At 43.8% G+C, this 20,249-nt stretch overlaps 1 protein-coding gene across 1 annotated transcript in view; it reads left to right on the forward strand.

The window, feature by feature from the left end:
• The window catches only part of PHLPP2 (PH domain and leucine rich repeat protein phosphatase 2), a 624,424-nt gene that overhangs the window by 160,172 nt on the left and 444,003 nt on the right, over positions 1-20,249 (forward strand). The window contains exon 4 of the mRNA XM_069217328.1: positions 2,315-2,505. Within this exon, the coding sequence (XP_069073429.1) occupies positions 2,315-2,505 (191 nt within the window). The remainder of the gene's footprint in view (positions 1-2,314; positions 2,506-20,249) is intronic.

Here is a 20,249-nt window from a genome sequence, read left to right on the forward strand (position 1 = left end):
ATCATTTAGGAGAACATACGGTGCTGTGACAATAATGTAATAGATTTTAGGAAACTTCCAAATTTAACATGCAATAGGTAGGTTACCATAGAACCCGCAACCGACAGTCAAATAAACCCTCTGTATCGGTTTCCAGCCCTTCTCATATTCGTGTTATTTTGCTCATAGTGAGGTGTCTCATTCTTAACCTGTCAGTTGAAGAGGGTGGTCCTCACTCTTATTGCCTCCCACTGCAGTGGTAAATGATGCCTATGTAGGTGCATTATGTTTGGGGTGTTGGCATTTATTGGTCGGTATATGATAAATATGTATGTATACGTGGAAGCTGTTTGGAAGTACGATGCTAGGTGCTGTGGCATATAATTGTGGTTGTATGTCGTTACTTGAAAAGGAAAAAAATGTTTTGCCAAATTGTCACTCGAAGAGCTTAGCTACGCCATCATACAACCGTTTACACACACAGTGTCGACCGCTGGTAAATGGTGGCTTTATGGTCGGTGTGCTAGTGTATGATACTGGAATTATTGGTATGATGGTGGTATATATGATCGTCGGTGTTTTCAAGTATAATGCTATACTGTGTGTGTTTGTTTGTAATGCCAACTGAGCCAGCTCTCGTGAGGCAGAGTATGTCGACGGGTCGGAAAATCCTTCATATATTCAGCCTGTCCCAATTCCCCAACAGAGTACACACTCCTAGTTCAAAGTTACAGGTTCTCATTTATTACAGGATACGGATCCGATACGTGTCGACTCATTAAGCAAGTCATTCATACTGAGGCCACCATCTTGTTTACATTTCATACACTAACCGCATGAAAGTTTCGCGGATAAAGAAAGGCTTAATAATTGTGTATACATAGCCACAACTATAGGAGCAGAGGCGAGGAATCTTAAGAGGCATGCTGTTCCTTCTGGGTGCTTGCTGTATACTTGGACATTGGACCACGTACAATGGCAGCAGACCGGAATAGCAAAAGGGGGGTAAAAACCGCAGAATTGTTCAAGGATCTTGGTGTGCAAAATACAGAGGGCGTCAGCATCACTGGCATTATTTGGTTAAACAGAGGAGAACTACTGATCAGAAATTGTGGCAACTTAGAAAACTGTATAAAAGGAAACTGAACTCAACCAACAAGTGATGGGAAGCCACAACATTACAAAATTACTTGGATGTTCCAGGAAGCCAGAAGGACTCTGTATACATATATACTGTAACCAAATATATTAAACCAAGTCCAAATATGCTTGAGAAATGGACAGCAGACTTCGTGGAATGTTCCAAGGGCATATTATATCCTTTTCAGTCTCAAGAGGTCCTTGGTTCTACAAATAACATTTAGCACAGAGAAGCTCGCCATACTAATGTCTCTCCGTACGTGTTGTGTAGCCTGTTTCTCGCTTGCTAGTATACATATTCCTTTTCATCCTCATTTGGTTTTGCCACACACCTTCTTGAGATGAAACTCTGCTACCAGTTGAGAGATGTTGAGATTATTGTAAGGCATCTGGCGTGTAAAACTAAAAGGTGATCTAAGTCAGTGGTTCCAAACCTTTTGACTTCTGTGGACCCCCACTTTATCATTACTGAAACTCGGGGACCCCCACTGAATAATTATTGGAATCCAGGGACCCCTACTGGGTCATTACTGAGGCTGGGGACCTAATCTGTTAATATTATTTAATTTTCTAAGTAGTTGCAGACCTGAGGAGGCTTCCCGGACCACAGGATGGGAACCACTGATCTAAAGTATATACCACATCTGAGTCAATGGTAAGGCCTTGAATCTCATCAGTTGGAGAAACTCATTCTCTAAATTATCTATATCAGATATTTGAAGGTTATAAACGGTGACAGTGAGTACCTTTTTCGTCTTGGGTTATTAGAACAGATAGTATTTACGTAAGTAAAGCAAAGAATGTTGGGTATAGGCCTCTTCCGAGTCCATTTTCACAATTTTTTTCTGTCCTGACTGCCTTTCAAGGTTTACAATTTACAGTCAGGATAGAAAACTCTGTGCTTCAGTGACACTGATTTTTTTGTGGTCTGAGAAATAAAAGAAAACAACTTACGCCCACTTCTCCTTACCAGTATGAAATGTTTTTTTTTTTTTTTTTTTCCACAAAAGTGATATGTTAGCCGAAGCACTTTCGATAGGAATCCACTAGGCAGGGTCCCTTAGTAATGACCACCATTTGACACAATACATTTGTCAACCATGTTTTATTCATTGGTGCCTTTATAATGGTCACAGGAATTCTCTCAAAGTTACAGCGAATCTGACATTAAAATTTGCTTTTCCTCTCACTCTAGAAAAACCATGTCAGGTTGAGCAGCTGGATCGGATCATGCTTTCTGGGATCCATAGTGTGCGGAAAGGCAAAACCCAGCTGCATAAGTGGGCTGAGCGATTGGTGGTCTTGTGCGGCACCTGCCTAATTGTGTCCTCGGTGAAGAATTCCCAAGCAGGAAAGATGCACATCCTTCCACTGGTTGGAGGCAAGGTGAGTACCTGCTCATTAAGGGTGTCTTGTTTTATTTGTGTGTGGAGATGATTAGGCAGTGGCAGCACATAGCTTTTTGCAGAAAATGTGGCTAACTTAATTCCCCGGAGATTTGGGATATTTTGGAAATTAATTACCCACACATTTTATATATCTTCCTAAATGTTAGCATAGAGGAAGCACGTGAAAGCATAATAAATAAAGGAGGAATATGAAAGAGCTAGTGCGCATGAGTGCAGCAGTTTTAGTCTTTAGGGCAGAGATGCTGCCTCCACTGCCAGAGGCATTGATTTATTGATATTTTAATGGCAGCTATCATCTGTGATGCCGATAGTCCTGAGCTGCAGATATCTGCACCATGAGGTGTGGCTGGGAGGCCGTCCTGAGTCATGCAATCACCAAGTGGGGGTTCGCCTCTTTCTCCTATGACTGCTTTTAGATTCATGAACACACAAAGGCCGACAGTGGTGAGGTGTGCCTGTCGGAACCTTCTTCTCAGAATGATCCTGACCTGTCCGTAGAAAGTGCTTGTGTGCTGCATTCGATAGCGAATCTTTGTACGGCTGTGTGGTCTCAGGCATTGATTGGGTGATTGTTGCACCATGCTTTGGGAATCTGGGATAGCACGTGTCCACACCGTAGCTGTACAATGCATTTATTAAGGAACCTTGCTAATGCTGTGTAATGTACATAACTCAAAATCGGAATTTTAAACTGCAACTGTCAATCGGAATGATATTTGTGCCTCCCTTTGCTCCTGTGTATCTGGAAAGGGTTCGTGTGTGCGGTTTTCTATTAATAGAGATGTCTTGTGACCTTTTTTCTGATTGTGGAGAGAATGCCTCATTGTCTTTGTACAGCAGGGGAGGTTATCTGCTTCTCTGTGAAGGGAGGAAAGGGAGACTTACACGCATAAAATGTTGGTTTAAGATGAACTTTCCCACAGCCTGACCCTTAACCCCAGACGATGGAGGTGGTTGCCCAGTAGGACCAGTGGATTTGGATGGTGAAAGTTGGCATGGTGGGTGCCCCCTCACTGCTGGGTTTGAACTCTGGGGGTGAGGTTTACTGTACCCAGGGGAGGGCCTCAGTGCTTGGACCCTGAGGTGGGACCCAGAAGCAGCAGAGTTGCATAGGTAAGGGGATGATGTTATTGCTCCACAATCCGCCATTTCATCCCGGTTTTCCAGTTCCTGAATGCAGTTCAATCTTTAGGCTGTTCAGGCATGGGGAAGTGGTGGCATGTCGACTCTTGAGTTGGGCCTGCTTGCAGGGTACTGGAGGTAAGCAGCAGGTTAGAAGTTTGATGGTGACCGTTGGCTTTGCAGTTTGGGTTGCTGCTGCAGAATGTTTGTGTAATTATGTTACAAGTGTTAATACTAGTGAGCCTTCTCAATAGGTTTTCGTATCCACTGCATTGGATACGCCTTTTATTTTATTCTGGGGGTCGATGAATTAGATATCATTGAGTTTGGTGGAGGTTTGACTAGGACTATGTTTCCATAGAAAAAGCATTTTTTGACTTACCTATATCATCTTTGGCGCTGTTTGACAAATCTTCTTGAAAATTGTCCCAAAAAAAGTGTGCCAGTGATCCTTATTGCACATGGAACGTTTTGGGGGGATCCACCAAGGGGGAACCGGAAAAAAAGGGGGGGGGGTAAAAGCCATGCAGTTCTCATGTTAATTCCCATTGGAGTTATGAACAGGACTACAACCCGAACCACTGGATGGAATTACACGAAATTTGGCAGAAAGGTAGCTTTAAGTACGCAGATTACACTTTTGCATATTTGGTGTAAATCTGCTTAGTAGTTTATGAGAAATTAAGGAAAATCCAAATTTTTATATCTCTGGCTACAAATAAATTGCATAAATTTGCAAATGCGTTTGTGAATAGAAGCACAGTAATTGGCTGGCCACAACCTGAATAGAAACTTGCAAGCTCCATTTTATGTTATGGGAGAGGGTCTGTGGGGCTGAAAATAGAAATAATTGGTGTAAGGGGGCAGGGTGGAGATACCTTGACCCGAGGGTTGTGATATAGAGGTGCTCGAGGGCCAAATTATGGGTTTAAATGGTTTTTCTTCACCATGCCCAGGATTTGCCAATATCCTTGAATAACCTCAAATATTTGGCAATATTCTCGAATATTCGAGGATGTTTGTGAATATTTAAGAGTATGCAAAAAAAAATTCACCCTCATTCATACACTAATTCATTCACTAATACCATGCAAACAGAAACTCATGCGCTCACTCACACACCCAGTCAGACCCGCACATAGACTCATACACCCACTTTCAGACCCACTCATGCACTCACTCACAGATCCACTGACAGAGACAGGCCCTGTGACCAACCTCCACTGCGCATGGCCAAAGACCGTGCCTGGTTATAAGGGCTTGGCCGCACGCCTTCTGGCCAAACCCCGCCACGCACGGACAAAGGCCGTGCACAGCGATGATTGGATTAACGTATAGTAATTAAAATTCCTTTACGTAAAAAAAACATAGAAATTCACTGAAAAAAACAAAGGTTATGGGGACGTTACTGTTAGGTTCTGATTTTACTAATACAAAACCATAGAAATACAGCATTTATAGGTAGATATTTCAAGTAGCTAAAACTTGTGCCTTTGCTGTGCACAGCTAATTACTTCACATATTATATAATTGATGACACCTTCTATGGCATCTTTGATGTTATCACTGAAACATTTGCAATAAAATTATTGATATGAAAAATGTGCATTGCGAAGGTGCGAGTTATAGTTACCTTAGGGCGCGAGGTATAGTTACTTGAAATAACTATAACTGCTGAATTGTATGCTTTTGTACGAGTAAATTCAGAACCTAACTATAACGTGCCTGTGACCTTTGTTTTTTTCAGTGAAAAAAAATATATTTTTTTTTTCTTTTCACTGAAAAACCAAAGGTTAAAGTGACTTTACAGTAATCTTATAATCTTGTAATAATATAGAAAATATTGTTTTAAAACAAAAAACACTGAAATTAACCATATAGTTTATTAAGTTAACTGTATCTTGCGCCCCTGCCAGGCCATGCACTGCTTAGGACCTCATATATTACGTTACTCATGACATGCTAAATCACATAGTTGGAAACAGTAGGTATGTTATTTTCTTGCCAGTTTCCCCAAATAGGGTGATTGTCTATTAAAATTGCACACAGTGTGATTGACACTCGGGTAATTCCAACCTGGCCAGTTTCCTGTTTCCTGTTTTTACATCATGCAGCACTCAATGTTTTTTGAGTGTCACTTTGTGTTATATATATTTTTTACAATCATGTATTCACGATAAGTACTACTTTGAGTCTGGAAAGGGAGTTAAAAATGAAGTATTCTTTTCTACAGTCGGTCAGCAGCCATGACCCATGGTTGATTTCTGGAGTGGAGTTTTTTTGTGAACAGTCTGCAAAGTTGAACAGTTGAATCTGGATATGAGCTGCAACTGTAATGGCAGTGTAACGTAATTAGGAGCTGTACAGCGCTCTTAGGAAGGGGTCTTGGTGATGTTTAAACTGTAAGCAAGGGCAGAAATCAGCTATTTAGAAAATAACCAGGTTTTTAGGGATCTGCAAAACAGTATCAATAGATAATCATCCTAAAATGAGAAAGCAGTAAATTCCAAATGTTAATTCTGTCAGTGAAGAAGGCTGTACCCCACAGAGCCAGCCTGGCAGACTTTGGTGACCGCCAGTAAATCAGGTTCTGATGGATTCCTCACCTTTTGAATACCCCAGTGCGCGAGCATTCAAGGTAATTTTTCTCTGTAGCTCTTCACGTCGACGAGAATGTCACAATAGCAGGGCTCCACACTCAGCTCTGTCTGACTTCATCAGAACCATAAGAAGTCCCCGCTGTTGTGCTGACATCAATTACCTTTTTTCCACGTCTTTGACTTGTAACAGTTTTCTCCTTCCATCTGTTAGAGATACTCTGTATTGAAGGGAATCTTTACTTTTTTGTCCTTGACGACAGAGTCTCCTCCAAATAAGTCTGCCTTTGCCGTGCAGAGAATGCGACGGTTAGATGTCTGTTACTGACCAGCATGTGGGACTGCCTTTGGTGCTTGAGCTCTGACCACAAATCAGGGAGTGTTTGTTGTGTCAAAGCATGAATCTCAAGGCCTTGAAAGAAAGGGAGGCGAGCTATTCTTGTCGAGAGCGAAGAAAGAAAAAAAGGAGTAATTGAAGGGCCCGACCTCATTCTGAGTCACAATCTTGATGCTCGTCGAGGTCGTCCAGTAATGAACATAAAAAGAGATGGTGCCATAATCCTCGTTTTGGTCCTCCAGGGATGCGATTCCACAGCTACGGTCGCCTCCTCCGAAATCACCCGAAGGTTCTCCGGCGCATTGGAAGGTGGAGATATGGGCGTCGCCTGTGACTTCTGTACATCAGTTCTGTCTGGTAACCTCCCTGGATTCAGAGCCAACGCCAGGCCCTTATCAGCCTCCACAGCAGGAGCTAGAATTTCCAGCCTTTTTTTTATGCTATGTATAGCGTCTTCAGCAGGTGTGCTAGCTGGCCTCAGAGGTCCAATGTCCTTCTCTTTGGGAGGATTCTCGGCTCTGTACCAGCAGACTCTGTTCCTGCCTTTTATGCCAGTTGCCCAGTTATCCTGGCCATCACCGGCCCCAAGGAAGGTGACTCCTTCGCTGAGTGGCACTTGGCAGAAATAATTGGTGCCAGTGGCAACCGAACTGACGTCGGAGAGGCTCCAACCAACATTGCGTCACTAGACTCCAGCCCGAGTTGGTTCCACATCGCCAGTATCCAAGTTGCTGTCGCCGGTCTGTGTTTGTCCAACGCCATTACTGGAGTTTATGCTCAGGTTTAGAAGAGAAGCTCTGAGACTGCTGGAGGAAGAACAATATTTAGCCTCTCATCAGGATCTAGACCTGGAAGAGGGGGAAGTTATCTCACCACCTCAGGACTTTGAGGGCATAGAGGTGGCGAGTGGTTTTGACACTTCCCCCCGAGTGGGAGTTATTGTCCCCACAAGGTTTGCCTCCACCTGAGGTGACGTCATAACATACAGTCATAAGAAAGGCGGCTGATATGTTGGACTTATCTCTCCAAACATCTAAGATGAAATTTAATTTATTGATGGAGGGCCTACATTCTTCTGTTTTCACCTCAGAGCCCTTATTACCATTTTACGAAGCTTTGACAGAACCGTTGTTGAAAGTCTGGCAAAAGCCTATGTTGACTCCAGCGGTGGCGAGACTGATCGCAAGGAAATATAAGAGTGCACTGGGTGATCCTGCATTCTTGGGCCACCATCTGACAACTTTGGGCCATATTTATACTTTTTGATGCACAACTGCGCCAACGCAGTTGTGCGTAAAAAATGTCACCGCCGGCTAACGCCATTCCAACGCACCATGCGGGCGCCTTATTTATGGAATGACGTTAGCTGGCGCTGTGGACTGGGCTGAGTAAAAAAAAAATGACTCACACCAGGCAACGCCGGCGTATGGGAAAATGGGGGTTGTGCGTCAAAAAATGGTGCAAGTCAGGTCTGAGGCTAAAATCAGGCCTCAAACCGGACTTGCGCCATTTTGTTTGACGCACAATCCCCATTGACATGACTCCTGTCTTAGGAAAGGCAGGAGTCATGCCCCCTGGCCCAATGGCCATGCCCAGGGGACTTATGTCCCCTGGGCATGGTCATTGGGCATAGTGGCATGTAGGGGGGCCCAAATCAGGCCCCCCTATACCACTTAAAAATAAAAGTAAAAAAATACGTACCTGAACTTACCTCTACTTCCCTGGGATGGGTCCCCCCATCCATGGGTGTCCCCCAGGGTTGGGTGAGGGTGGCAGGGGGTGTCCCTGGGGGCAGGGGAGGGCACCTTTGGACTCCTTCCGAGCCTACAGATACCTTAATGCCAGCCCTGACCCAGGCATTAAAAAACGGCACACATAAGGCTGTGCGCCGTTTTTTTAAGGCCCACCCCTTCCTATGCGTCAAAATGACGCTGGGGGATAAATAAGGCGCACAGGCCGTAAAGTCATTTTTTGGAAGGGAACGCCTACCTTGCATATCATTAACGCAAGGCAGTTTCCCACTTCCAAAAAAATGACGCACATGATGGAATTTTGACGTCCGCGGGGTCAGGCGCCAAAGTATAAATATGGGGCACGGTTTGCGCCGAATGTGCGTCAAAATTTGTGACGCACATTTGGCACAAAGAGTATAAATGTGCCCCTTAGAGATGGTGGTGCAAGCTTCCTGCTCTTCCAGGTCAGCCCGTGGATCCTTTCTATTGTTTCTGACTGAAAGGTAATCGAAGAGCCTGGAACAGACTGCATTTTTTTTTTTTCAACTGGAAGTATGGCTCTAAAGTCTGTAAATGCCACTTGTTAACTGGGTTGATTTATCCATGCCCTAATGGACTCGGCTTGATTGGTCTTTCCCAAGCTGCCAGAGGACTTGCAGTGGCATTTTTCAGAGCTGTTAAACAACAGCCAGGCTGCAGCAAAGCAAGTCATACAGTCAGGTCTGGATACTGTCCACTCTGTAACCAGGGCAATGGGAACATCAGTCGCCACAGGAAGGCATGCCTGATTGAGGGGCTCTGTTTTTTTCCCCTGATGTACAGAATACCCTTATGGATTTGCCCTTAGATGGATCCAGGCTGTTTGGGGCTAAAGCGGATTAAGCCCTGGAATGATTTAAAGAGAGCAAGACGATGACTAAATCGTTGGGCCTTCAGTCTCTCTCCTCAGGCTACAGACTGCTGTGAAGGTTCTGGGGGTTTGGACAGAACTACTTATTTCAAAGGAGGCAACAGCAGCAGCAGTTAGCCAATCCTCTGTATAGGTCCTACAGAGGATATGGCAGGGCAAAGCAGCGAGGTGCAGCCCATCAGCCTTCCTCCTCCTCCTCCTCCTCTTCCATTTCCCTGACCAATGTTGCAGGGAAGCATCCTTAGTTCTGTCTTCTTAAGGAATGCTTTGCCTGTGGGAGGGGGGGTTAATTAATTTTCGACACTAGTTGAAGTCCATAACATCGGACAGTTGGGTGTTGAGCATTATCAAAAATGGATATGCCCGACCATTCCAAGAGTTTCCCTCTCCCTTTCCACCACAACACAGTTATTGTTCAGAAGAACATCTGCTTTTTCCCCAGCAAGAAGTCCAAACCCTACTTTCAAAGGGTGCAGTAGAGTTGGTTCCAGAGCAGGAAAGGGGTCTGGGATGTTTCCTGATTCCCAAAAAGGACGGGCGTTTACATCCAATCCTGGATCTACGGATTTTGAATTTGTTCCTCAAGCAGGAATAAATTCAAAATGCTTACCCTAACTCAGGTTCTTCTTGCACTGGACAAAGAAGACAGGATGGTTTCTATCGACTTGCAGGATGCCTATTTTCACATCCCTATTCTGCAGTCGCACAGGAAGTATCTCTGGTTCAGGGTCAGGTCGCAACACTACCAGTTTGCGGTTCTTCCATTTGGCCTGACTTCCGAACCTCGAGTCTTCATGAAGGTGATGACAGTAGTTTTAGAACATCTCAGAAGATGGGAAATACCAGTATTCCCTTACCTGGGCAATTGGCTGCCCAAAGCCAAGTCTCCAGACATGGTGTTACATCACTTATGGTTGGCAACTCACCAGTTGTAACTCCTGGGTTTTTCCATCAATGTGCCCAAATCTCACCTGGTGCCCTCTCAACGCGTCCTGTTCATAGAGGAAGTACTGGCCACCACAGTGAATCGTGCCTAATCTCCTCCTCAGAGGATCCAGGACATTCAGGGTATGATTCCGATGTTTCGGGATGGATCGGTCGTTCCACTCCTAAAGGTCCTACTCTTGCTCGGTCTGTTCGTTTCCTGTATCCTGTTTGTCACCCATGCTCGCTGGCACACGAGGGCCCTCCAGTGGTGCCTCCGCAGGCTGTGGTTTCAACAAAACAGGGATCTGAAGGAGTCAGTAAAGGTCTTCAGAGACACTGCAGCAGATCTTCTATGGCATGGTGTGGACAGCAATCTATCACAAGGGAAGCTGTTTTGCCCTCCATCTTCGGTGACCACACACAGATGCCTCAACTTAAGGGTAGGGAGCTCATCTGGAGGACCTGGAGATCAAGGGGCTTTGGTCTCCAGAGGAACAGATGCGTCACATCATACCTTTAGAACTGCAGGCAATACGTCTGGCTCTTAAGGCCTTCCTCCCTTCCATTTGTGGTCCGTCGCTACACGTCTTGACAGACAATACTACCGCAATGTGGTGCATCAACAAACAGGGGGAATTAGGATTGTATCTTCTCTGCAGAGAAGTTCTACGACTCTGGTCCTGGGCTCTTAACCATCGGATTTGCAGAATAGCACCATTTGGCCGGAATTTTAAACGTGCATGCGGACAGTCTCAGTTGTCACTTTTCAGCAGACCACAGGTTGTGTCTCCATTCACAGGTTGTCCTTCACGTCTTCCAGTTATCGGGGATGCCTCAGATAGACCTGTTTTCCATTCATGAGAACGCACACTGCCAGTTGTTCTGCAGCCTCTAGTGTCCGATGCAGAGTGTGTTTGGGGTCGAATTTCAGTTTGACTGGGCAGCCAGTTGCTTGACGGGTTTTCCGCATACCCTTGATTCTTCGGGTTCTCAGGAAGGTTTGCCAAGACCCGGCCCAAGTTATATTAAAAGCCCTGGATTGGTCACGAAGGGTGTGGTACACAGAACTTTTTCAACTCTCACTGTGCCCCCCGCTCTGTCTCCCTCACAGGGCAGACCTCCTCTTGCAGTCGCAGGGGCAGGTTCTACACTCTCACCTCCAGAGCCTACACCTACATGCCTGGACACTGAATGGGACAACCTAAGTATTTTCTCTCTTGCTGCTGATGTGGTGAATGTTATTCTGTTGTCCAGGCAACACTCCACCAAAACTGTTTATGCTAGCAGGTGGGCTAAGTTTGTCAGATGGTGTGAAGAACATCATATTGACCTATTGAGAGCAGTTATCGGATGTTTTAAAGCTTGCACTGTCATTAGCGCAAAAAGGTTGTGTAGTTGCAACAGTGAAAGGCTGTTTGTCTGCGCTGTCAGCTTTTATTTGTTTATCAGGTCAACTTTCCCTGTTTTAAGTCCTCTATATTGTTAAGGTTTCTTAAGGGGCTTACTAATATGTATGCTCCCACTCCGTTCATTATGCCTCAATTGACGTTAATTTAGTTCTAGCGTTCCTGAGGGGTACGCCGTTTGAGCCTTTACATATAAAGACAGTTTTTGTAGTGGCTGTTACGTCGGCTAGGCATGTTAGTGAGTTGCAAGCCTTAAGTGTTAAACCCCCTTTTACTATGTTTCATGTGGACAAGGTGGTTCTCAGAACCAGGCCAGGTTTGCTGTCCAAGTTGGTGGCTCCTTTCCACCTAGCTCAATCTGTTACCCTTCCTACTTTTTATCCTCATCCTTCTAAGCAGGAGGAAAGGCTGCATCATTTGGACACACAATGGGCTTTAGGTTTCTATGTGGACAGGACATGGGAGCTGAGAATCAGCGATCAGCTGTACAATGGCTACATTGGCAAAATGAAGGGCAAAGCTTTTCACAAATGGACATTGTTCAAGTGGGTCATCCTCTGCATAAACATCTGCTATACCTTGGTGAAGAAGGAACCACCTGAAGGTATCAGAGCTCATTCCACTAGAGCTAAGCCTTATACTTCTGCTTTGGCTAGAGGTGTACCTGTCCAGACTGAGCCTCATCAAGGATCTTGTTGACTTATAGAAATGTGGACAGTTGATAATTTGCAGACTTCTTGATGATAATCGTATCATAGGCAGTAGTAAATGAAAGGCCAATAATTAACCATGACAACTGGGTCCCAATTCTTTTTTTTTTTTAAAGAATGCACAAGGAGAGCTTGCTTTCAAACGTTTGGGACTGTTGCCAACCTAAAGGATTTATTACAAACCTCCTAGCACTACTTGGCAAAGGACCAATGAGGAAGGAGGTTAAACCTCGTAACCCTAGCGTAATGTAGGGAAGAGGCCATGGGTTTCAGTAATGTGAGTAAGAACTCTTTTCCTTGAAATTAAAAGTAAGTGATGGGTAAAATTAGGGTAGTTGAGGGAGTTTGGGGAAGCTTAGATGTGAAAACTACAAGGGAAGTTTAATATAGAATGGATAGGAGCCTTTGATCTGGAGAAAAGGTATGACAGCTGGAGTGCTGAGGCCCTCAAGGATGACTAAGGCTGTGGATCTTTGCAGTTATAGGAGCAGTATCCTATCCAAGGAACAAGAAAGAGATGGCCTGGGCACCATTACCCTCATATCAAGGACATAAAAGGAAGACAATGAAGGAAAGAATGGTGAGAGGTGGCCAGTGTGATGCCCCAGACAATATTGTGCAAGAGGCATGGTAGGCTTCTCAGGTACTGAGCTAAAGGGGAAATTACTGGTGCTCAGCCCTTAAGCTTACTGTCAAAGGCAGAATGTGGCTGATGTTTTTGACACAAATGTGCTAGATATCCATGACCTGGTAGCCCAATATGTGAACTGCAAGACAGATTTGGTTTTATAGCCCATGGATGGTGATTTGCAAGACAGTTGCTTCAATACTCTAAATTAGCAAAGATGACAAGGGAGATATAGACTGAGTTCCCATCCACTCCTGCCCGACACTTACTTTAACAGCCATCCTTCAGTTGGGAGCATCCCGACATACAATCATTCATTTGTACAGGGCAATAAGATAGGATGTTTCCATCAGCCCACACAAGTGCAGGAGAGCATGGAAAAGGATACTGGAGACTAGTTTACTGAAAAGTTATGGGACACAACATGTGCACAAATCAAGGAGGCCTACAGTAACGCATGGTTTAAATTGAAACAAATCAGTTTCCTTCATAGAACCTATCTGACTGGAAATTCTGAGCAAGATACATCCTAATCGAACAGCTAGCTGCCCCAGGTGTAAGGCACCCTAGGCCATCTTTCTGCACTTAACTTGTGACTGCCTCACGCTTCACCAGTATTAGTCAACACTACATTAATAGCTGCCACAGGTACCACCTTAGAGCCCTGTCCTATTGAGGGCATACTGGGAGTACTTCTCAGAACAAAAGGTAAAAAGATGCAGCATCAATTTTTTAGACTTCCATTGGTCTTAATGAGATGGCGGGAGGTGATTGAATGGATGAGAACTCGCATTCTCCAGCTACCCAAGTGGTGCAGAGATGTGCTAGAATGTGTTCAGAAAAACAAATCAAACTCACTAGAAGGTGCAGAAAATTGCAGGACAACTTGCAGGGATTGGGGGAGTTGGTGGTTAGATTTATAGAGGTGGGAAATTCTGATGCATACTTGGAAACAATCTCCTAGGTGGGGAGGACAGTTGAGGACTGGTATTCTCTCATTGCAGCCTACCTCAGGGTGAGAAGGGAAGTGGGATTATAGGGGGGGGCTGTTCAGGCAACCTGGTCCTACAAGGATTGCGTTAAGTAATAGTGGTCCATTAATAATGATGTATTTTTGCTTATGCTTTGCTGTTGCCGACTGCAAAACATGGATGTCTTCTGTTTATGGTTGTAAATTGCACACCCTATTCTTTAATAAAGACATTCTATAAAAAAGATATTGCATGCTCAAATTGCAAGAACTCTGTTCGTTTTCATGTGTACAATCAAAGCAAGGCTTGTCCAAAGTATAATCCCGTAAAGAATTGGTACCAGAGTAGCTTGTTTCACAACATAGCTTGTCTTTAACCCAAAACTTTAATGTGCCTGGGTAACAGATCTTGGCATCATACACATTTTCCTCAAAATGTTGTTGTGAGGTCTTATCAGTCAGCTAACATCTCCACTGAGCCACAACTTGCCACCTTTTCAGGATCCCACCTTTATTCTTACCATTGAAATTCTGAATGATGCGGACAGTGCTCCACCCCTAGCATTTCACCATGAGAATAACAAACATATACAAAATATGCTTGTATGTGTTTTCAGATCATGTGTGTTCAGGAAATAAGCCTACAAAGTGACACAAACAATCATTACTTTGAATTAACTTATGTTGGCCTCAAGATTTTTCTGACTAAAATATGTTTCAAAAGATTGTAACAACTGATAGTAGGTACTTTTCCGTCCTTGCTATTAAAATTTCATCATCTGCATAAAGCAGGCAAGGGACAGAGTGCTTTTTTTATCAATGAGAATGCTATAATAAAAAATATAATTGGGGCTGGTTAAAAAAAATAATGCTGGAACTGTTGTGCAACTACAAAACTATTGTTGTTGCCGCACAGTTACTATATGAGTCACAGGCAGTGTTTTGTTACCCAGCAGGTAAATGGTTTCTAACAGGTCTACTAGAATACCACAACAAAGTAGAGACTCTCTCAGCACCTCTCTAGCCACCTAACTGAACACTGTCCTGAAAGGCCAAGTGGAGCCACCCTTTCTTGAGTGCAACATACTTCATTATGTAGTTGAAACAAATAATTGCTGGACTGTGGGCTAACTGAAGCAATTCTATAATTGGGATTTTTTTATGAAAAAGAATTTGTTTTTAGTTATTAAAGATTGGCAAAAACCAATATGGTAGAAAAAGTCACGATCATAGTAATAAAAGAAAATGTTGTTGAATAGGTACAATAAAAAATGAGTGTAACTGCAAAGACATGGGCAATAGAGTCATAGGAATACAGCCAATATGTTATAAACAGTGGTGGCTGCTGCCAATAATGCTGCAGGAAAGGTCCGCGCAGGGGGAGGGTGGGAATAATAATAATTAAAAAAAAAACACTTATCTACCGCAGGCTGCCTTGGTGTTCCTCATTGCCTTGGTGCTTCTCTATGTCTTCTCTCCCCACCCAATCCAGACATTTATCTTATGCTGTTGCCTGGCATGATAGAAGCGCCTGGATTAGTCTGAGTGGGCTGAAATGCCGCTCAGCTGGGGGCTGGGAGCCTGCACTGGTTCTTTGCCCTTCCACGGCTGGCCAGACCGACACTTAGAGTGCACACTACTTCTCTTCCCCAGATGACGAGGATGGCCCTGTACTGCTGTACACTCACTAGACTGGCCGAGGAGGAAGCGAGAAATAAAATGATAATACAAGCATTGTATTATCATTTTATTTTTCTGCTACCTTTCAGCTGCAGGGCAACGCTCCTCCGCCATAGCGGAGGGGCGGCCCTTCGTTTTAAATATGAATAATCCAAATTCAGTTTTCCTAAAATACATCAAATGTACTCACAGACTGTAAAGCCAATATAATCATAAAGCAATAGGTAACATGTTTCTCAAGGTTGAACCTACAAGAGATAGCACCACAAGTACTCCCATTAGACAGACAAGGGCTTGAGGTAATAAGATGTCTCATTCGGAGAGGACTAGTGACCAGTGAAAATTGAGTGTACAACCTAAGCACGTATGTACAGGGGCATAAAAGAAAGGGTAATATATATGTACATACTTGCAGTACCAATTAATTACGGTTTAGAATCATTGAGAAAAAGAGGAGATTCAAAAGGAAAAATACTAGTAACAAAAAAATCATTTAAGGGAGTGAAAGTTGCTTAAAAAGAAACTAATAATGAAGCTGAAAGAGCAAAAACTGTAGATGCAATCAATATAAAAAAACCTGACTTACATAATAAAACATATCTAACATCAGTGTGTTCTTCTGTGTTGCTCTTGCTTAAACTAAGAGGAAACGATGACAAAGAATGCAGCACTCTTAGTCTGAGTAATTCATTTATTAAGGCACTTCCCAGATATCAAATAAAAGCACACAAATATATGAAAAGAAGCAATTAACAAATAAAGTAAAACGTGTTTACACAAGAAGGATCATAGCAGTTAAACAATCACAGAGATGTGTAATACACTAACAGTGAGAATATATACACACATATATATATATATATATATATATAGAGAGAGAGAGAGAGAGAGTCAAAAGTGAAAATGCATCACCATGAGAGGGAAATCCGTCGTCCTAGCCAGCACGACCTGTGAACCCTCAGATGGCCAAGGCAGGAGACCACACATGGGTTCAAAATTCTCCTGGGCACGCATCTGCTCCACAGGTGAGTTCTTGTCTTAGTGACAAGTACCCCCTGTCTTTTATACCGTAAACAAGCTAGGAGAGCGTCCTTGAACACCCTCCCCTCTGTTACGAAATCAAGCGCTGACTGTACTTGGTCTGTGTTGAAAACACTCAAAAGAACTGGCTGGACCCCAATGCGCATTCCAGAGACAGAGCTTTACCTTCCTCTGATGAAAACAATCCCAGCCTGGTACTATCCTATCATGTTCTCATCCCCCATAGTATATTTCAACATGGTATGACCCTGGTGTGGTGAGAAAAGCAAAAAACATTCTGTGTGGAGAACAAGCTTGATGTGGAAAATCCCTGCACCTCCGCTGTGACGGAACCTGAAGTTGAGCACAAAATGGAGTCAACGGTCAAGATGGAGTCTATGGTTAAATACACATAGCATTACATCTTGGTAGAGCTGTATAATATCATCAGTCCCAAGAAGCAAACTTAAGGAGTACTGAGATAACATGAAGAAGACAAATACAACATACAAGATAGGGAAAATCCTCTGTAACATAACCAAAAGAAAAAGTAAAGTTTGAAATAAATAAAAAAACACTCACCTCAGAAAAGTTATCTTGAGTTGATGCTAGCATAGAGTTGATAAATAACATATACATTTGGGTCTTGAGCATGATGGAGTAGGGAGCACTCCTCCAGGCTTCTCTTTAGCCACCTGAAACTCTGTGTTTTTTCAGCCCTGTTGCACCCATCTGATCTAAAAAAATTATGTCTGACCATTGGAGGCACATAGTGCACCTCGCAGCTGAAGTCCTGCAAATTCTGGGAGGGAGTGTCTGTCTGAGGAAGGAGCAAGCCCAGGATGCAGTGCGCTTTAAGATGCCAGTCATTGTCTGGAACAAGATCCACAACTAGCAATTTCCTGGCTCTGCCTTTGATATTGGCAAGGAAGAGGAGTGGGTGTGGGCCTCCCCATTGCTAGACCGAGAGGAGCATCAGAGCCAAACAGAGGTTAGGAGTGGCAGGAGAGACCAACAATTGATAGCTCTGAGTAGTGATTTGCTTGTGCCAACCTTGGCAAGATAGTGAGGGGTAAGAGTTGTGGGGGCCAGCCCAGTAGAGTGGAAGTGATGCCCTGTGAAGAGGAGCCAGGGGCGCTAACCAGGCAGTTATAGAGCACAAGAGTCTGCGGTACTTGAGAGGCAGAGTAAACTGGTGGCAGACATCCATAAACTTCACCTGAAAACTGCAGGCTGTAATGTTTAATTGGACTGCATGAATGTGTGAGCATTCTGAAAGAATGCCAAGTTGCTAGGCCACAGGCACTTAAGTGCCCAAGGATTGGCTTGCGACATTGTTGTCATCCCACTTTGCGGTGTGTGGGGCACTTCTCGCGCAAAAGTAGATCACAGTCTTTCCCCCCCCTCTAAACACTAGGCCTAAGGGAACATGAATGTGATGAGCACCAGGTCACTGATTTCTCACTAAAGCAAATAGAGACAGAGCACTTATAAACAGTGTGAAGCTGGGATGGCAATGGGCCCCTCGAGGACTGGGTATAGGTAAGAAGAAACGCCAGTCCCTCAGTGATGCATGGGCAGCTGAAAAACTGCCAGAATACAGCAGCTTACACAAGCGCCAACTGAGATTCATTCTCTCCTGCAAGCTACCACAGACCGTCCCATGCAGGACAACAGAAACTTAGGTAGAGACCACATGGCATAAAAGCTGGCCAAAATGCTGGATGCTATCGCATCCATGAGAAAAGCATAGGCACATAAGCAGACTCTGTCTGTGCCTGTTAGTGTGTTCGTCCTTGGAGACGAATAGAGGAAACTGGCTGCTGGGATCATGCAAAATCAACTCAGGGACCTTCTTGAATGGGTGCAGTTTTTCGAGTTCAAGACTGAAAATGCATAATGATAGTTGAGGAGGAACAACTTGAGAGTGATCAGACTACAGAAAAGATATGAAGGTACTAATATAATGGCATTTATTTAAGATTGGCTATCCAAAGCAATGGTGCTCCTGGGTCTCTTAAACTTCTTTGTGGCCAAATGGGGGTAAAGGGTGCCAGCGCTACCTCCTCCTCTGGGATTGCTTCCCCACCCTCTGCTCTTCCACCTTAGGAACTATCATAACAGTGATGTGATCCAGAAGAGGGCAGTCAGTACTCACCACTCCATTGTTGAGAAATCAAGGTCATGGGTTTTCCGATTACACCTCTGTAATACAACAGCTAAGATCATTCTTTGTGGAGGTGAAGAGAAAACTGAGAAGTATGGTTGTGAGATACGTGCTACTGTTCCTGCGCAGTTCAAGGTGCTTACAAGGACAAAGCGCTTTTTTGGAAGAACCCAGGGACACGCTGGCATGAAGAGAACAATTTGACACCAGACTATTGAACAGTGGAGAATCATCAAAATGAAGACATAACCAAAACACACCCGCCAACATGAGGAAGATGGACGGCAAGCAACACTGGCAACAACAGGGTCTTTTAGGAGGAGGATGCAACCGACCGAAGGACAATATCCGTATTTTAAAATGGGGAGGATGATTAGGATGCATGCTCTGTGTCTGATAGTGAGGTCAAAACCCCAACAAAGATTACCCCTCAATCCGCCAAGGATCTGATTTAACAAGATTCTAAACACATGTCATGGTTGTCATATCCAAGGTAGGGTGTGAGTGTAACTAAAAAAAACGTTGACGTACTCCATATGAAACAAGACTGACCAGGCTTCAGTTGGAGGCAAATTGAATTAGGATGACTGACCTGTAAGGCACCCCTCAAATCTCCTTCACCAAGACGCGGGATGAAGGTCCTTGACTGGTAGGATGGTTTTGTTATCTGACTGAAAACAGTTGCAAAACTGTCACAACTAGTGGTTGTTTTAAATGGGCCAGTCACCATTCTGAATACACTGCTATGACTTTTCCCTTATAAAATTGAATCCATCTGTACTCCTTGCCATTGACAGGGTACATGGTGGCAGACAGCTGGGTACATTAGCAAAATAAATCAAACTATTTGTCATGACGCAGTCCAATGTGCTCACTTTCCTTAACTGGAACATAAAAAGCATGAACACAGTCATTTTTAAAACTTTATCTATGCTACACTACATCATAATCATTTAGTAGTATCAATTATACATGACAAACAAGGACAACTCAACATATTGGAGTCTACTGTGTAGAAGAAATTGACATGGAAGTATGGATAATTTATAACTACAGAACAGATATATTTGTTTGTGTTCACATTTCCACAAAATCATTAACTAATTAAGAAGGTGGAGAATAATCAGTGAACTTCTATCTGTGTTGTGAAATCCATTGCCAGAGGGGACAGTTATTTTTAGGCTGAGAGGTGTGGGGTAGAAGGGTGGTATATAGGTCCATCATGTCTTAACAGTATTTTAAGTCCTTGATCCATTCTTTTGTTGTAGGGTGTGGGTCCTTCCATCAGTGCAATCACGCAGTGATTAAAACGTTCCTGATTACCATTCTCATCTTTGCCAGTAGCAGTGCCAAGGTGGCATAAAATCTGATCTTAACCAGAGCATTAGATAACGAAACCCACCAATGCTGTCATTAGAAAGGGATACATTTCTCGGTGGATCATTTATCCCAATAAGTGAACAATTGATAGCCAGTAGGCTGCCATGACCAGGCATTCCCATGCCAGTTGTTTG

Source organism: Pleurodeles waltl, chromosome 12 (assembly GCF_031143425.1).
Source record: "Pleurodeles waltl isolate 20211129_DDA chromosome 12, aPleWal1.hap1.20221129, whole genome shotgun sequence".
In the NCBI taxonomy this organism is placed as follows: Eukaryota; Metazoa; Chordata; class Amphibia; order Caudata; family Salamandridae; genus Pleurodeles; species Pleurodeles waltl.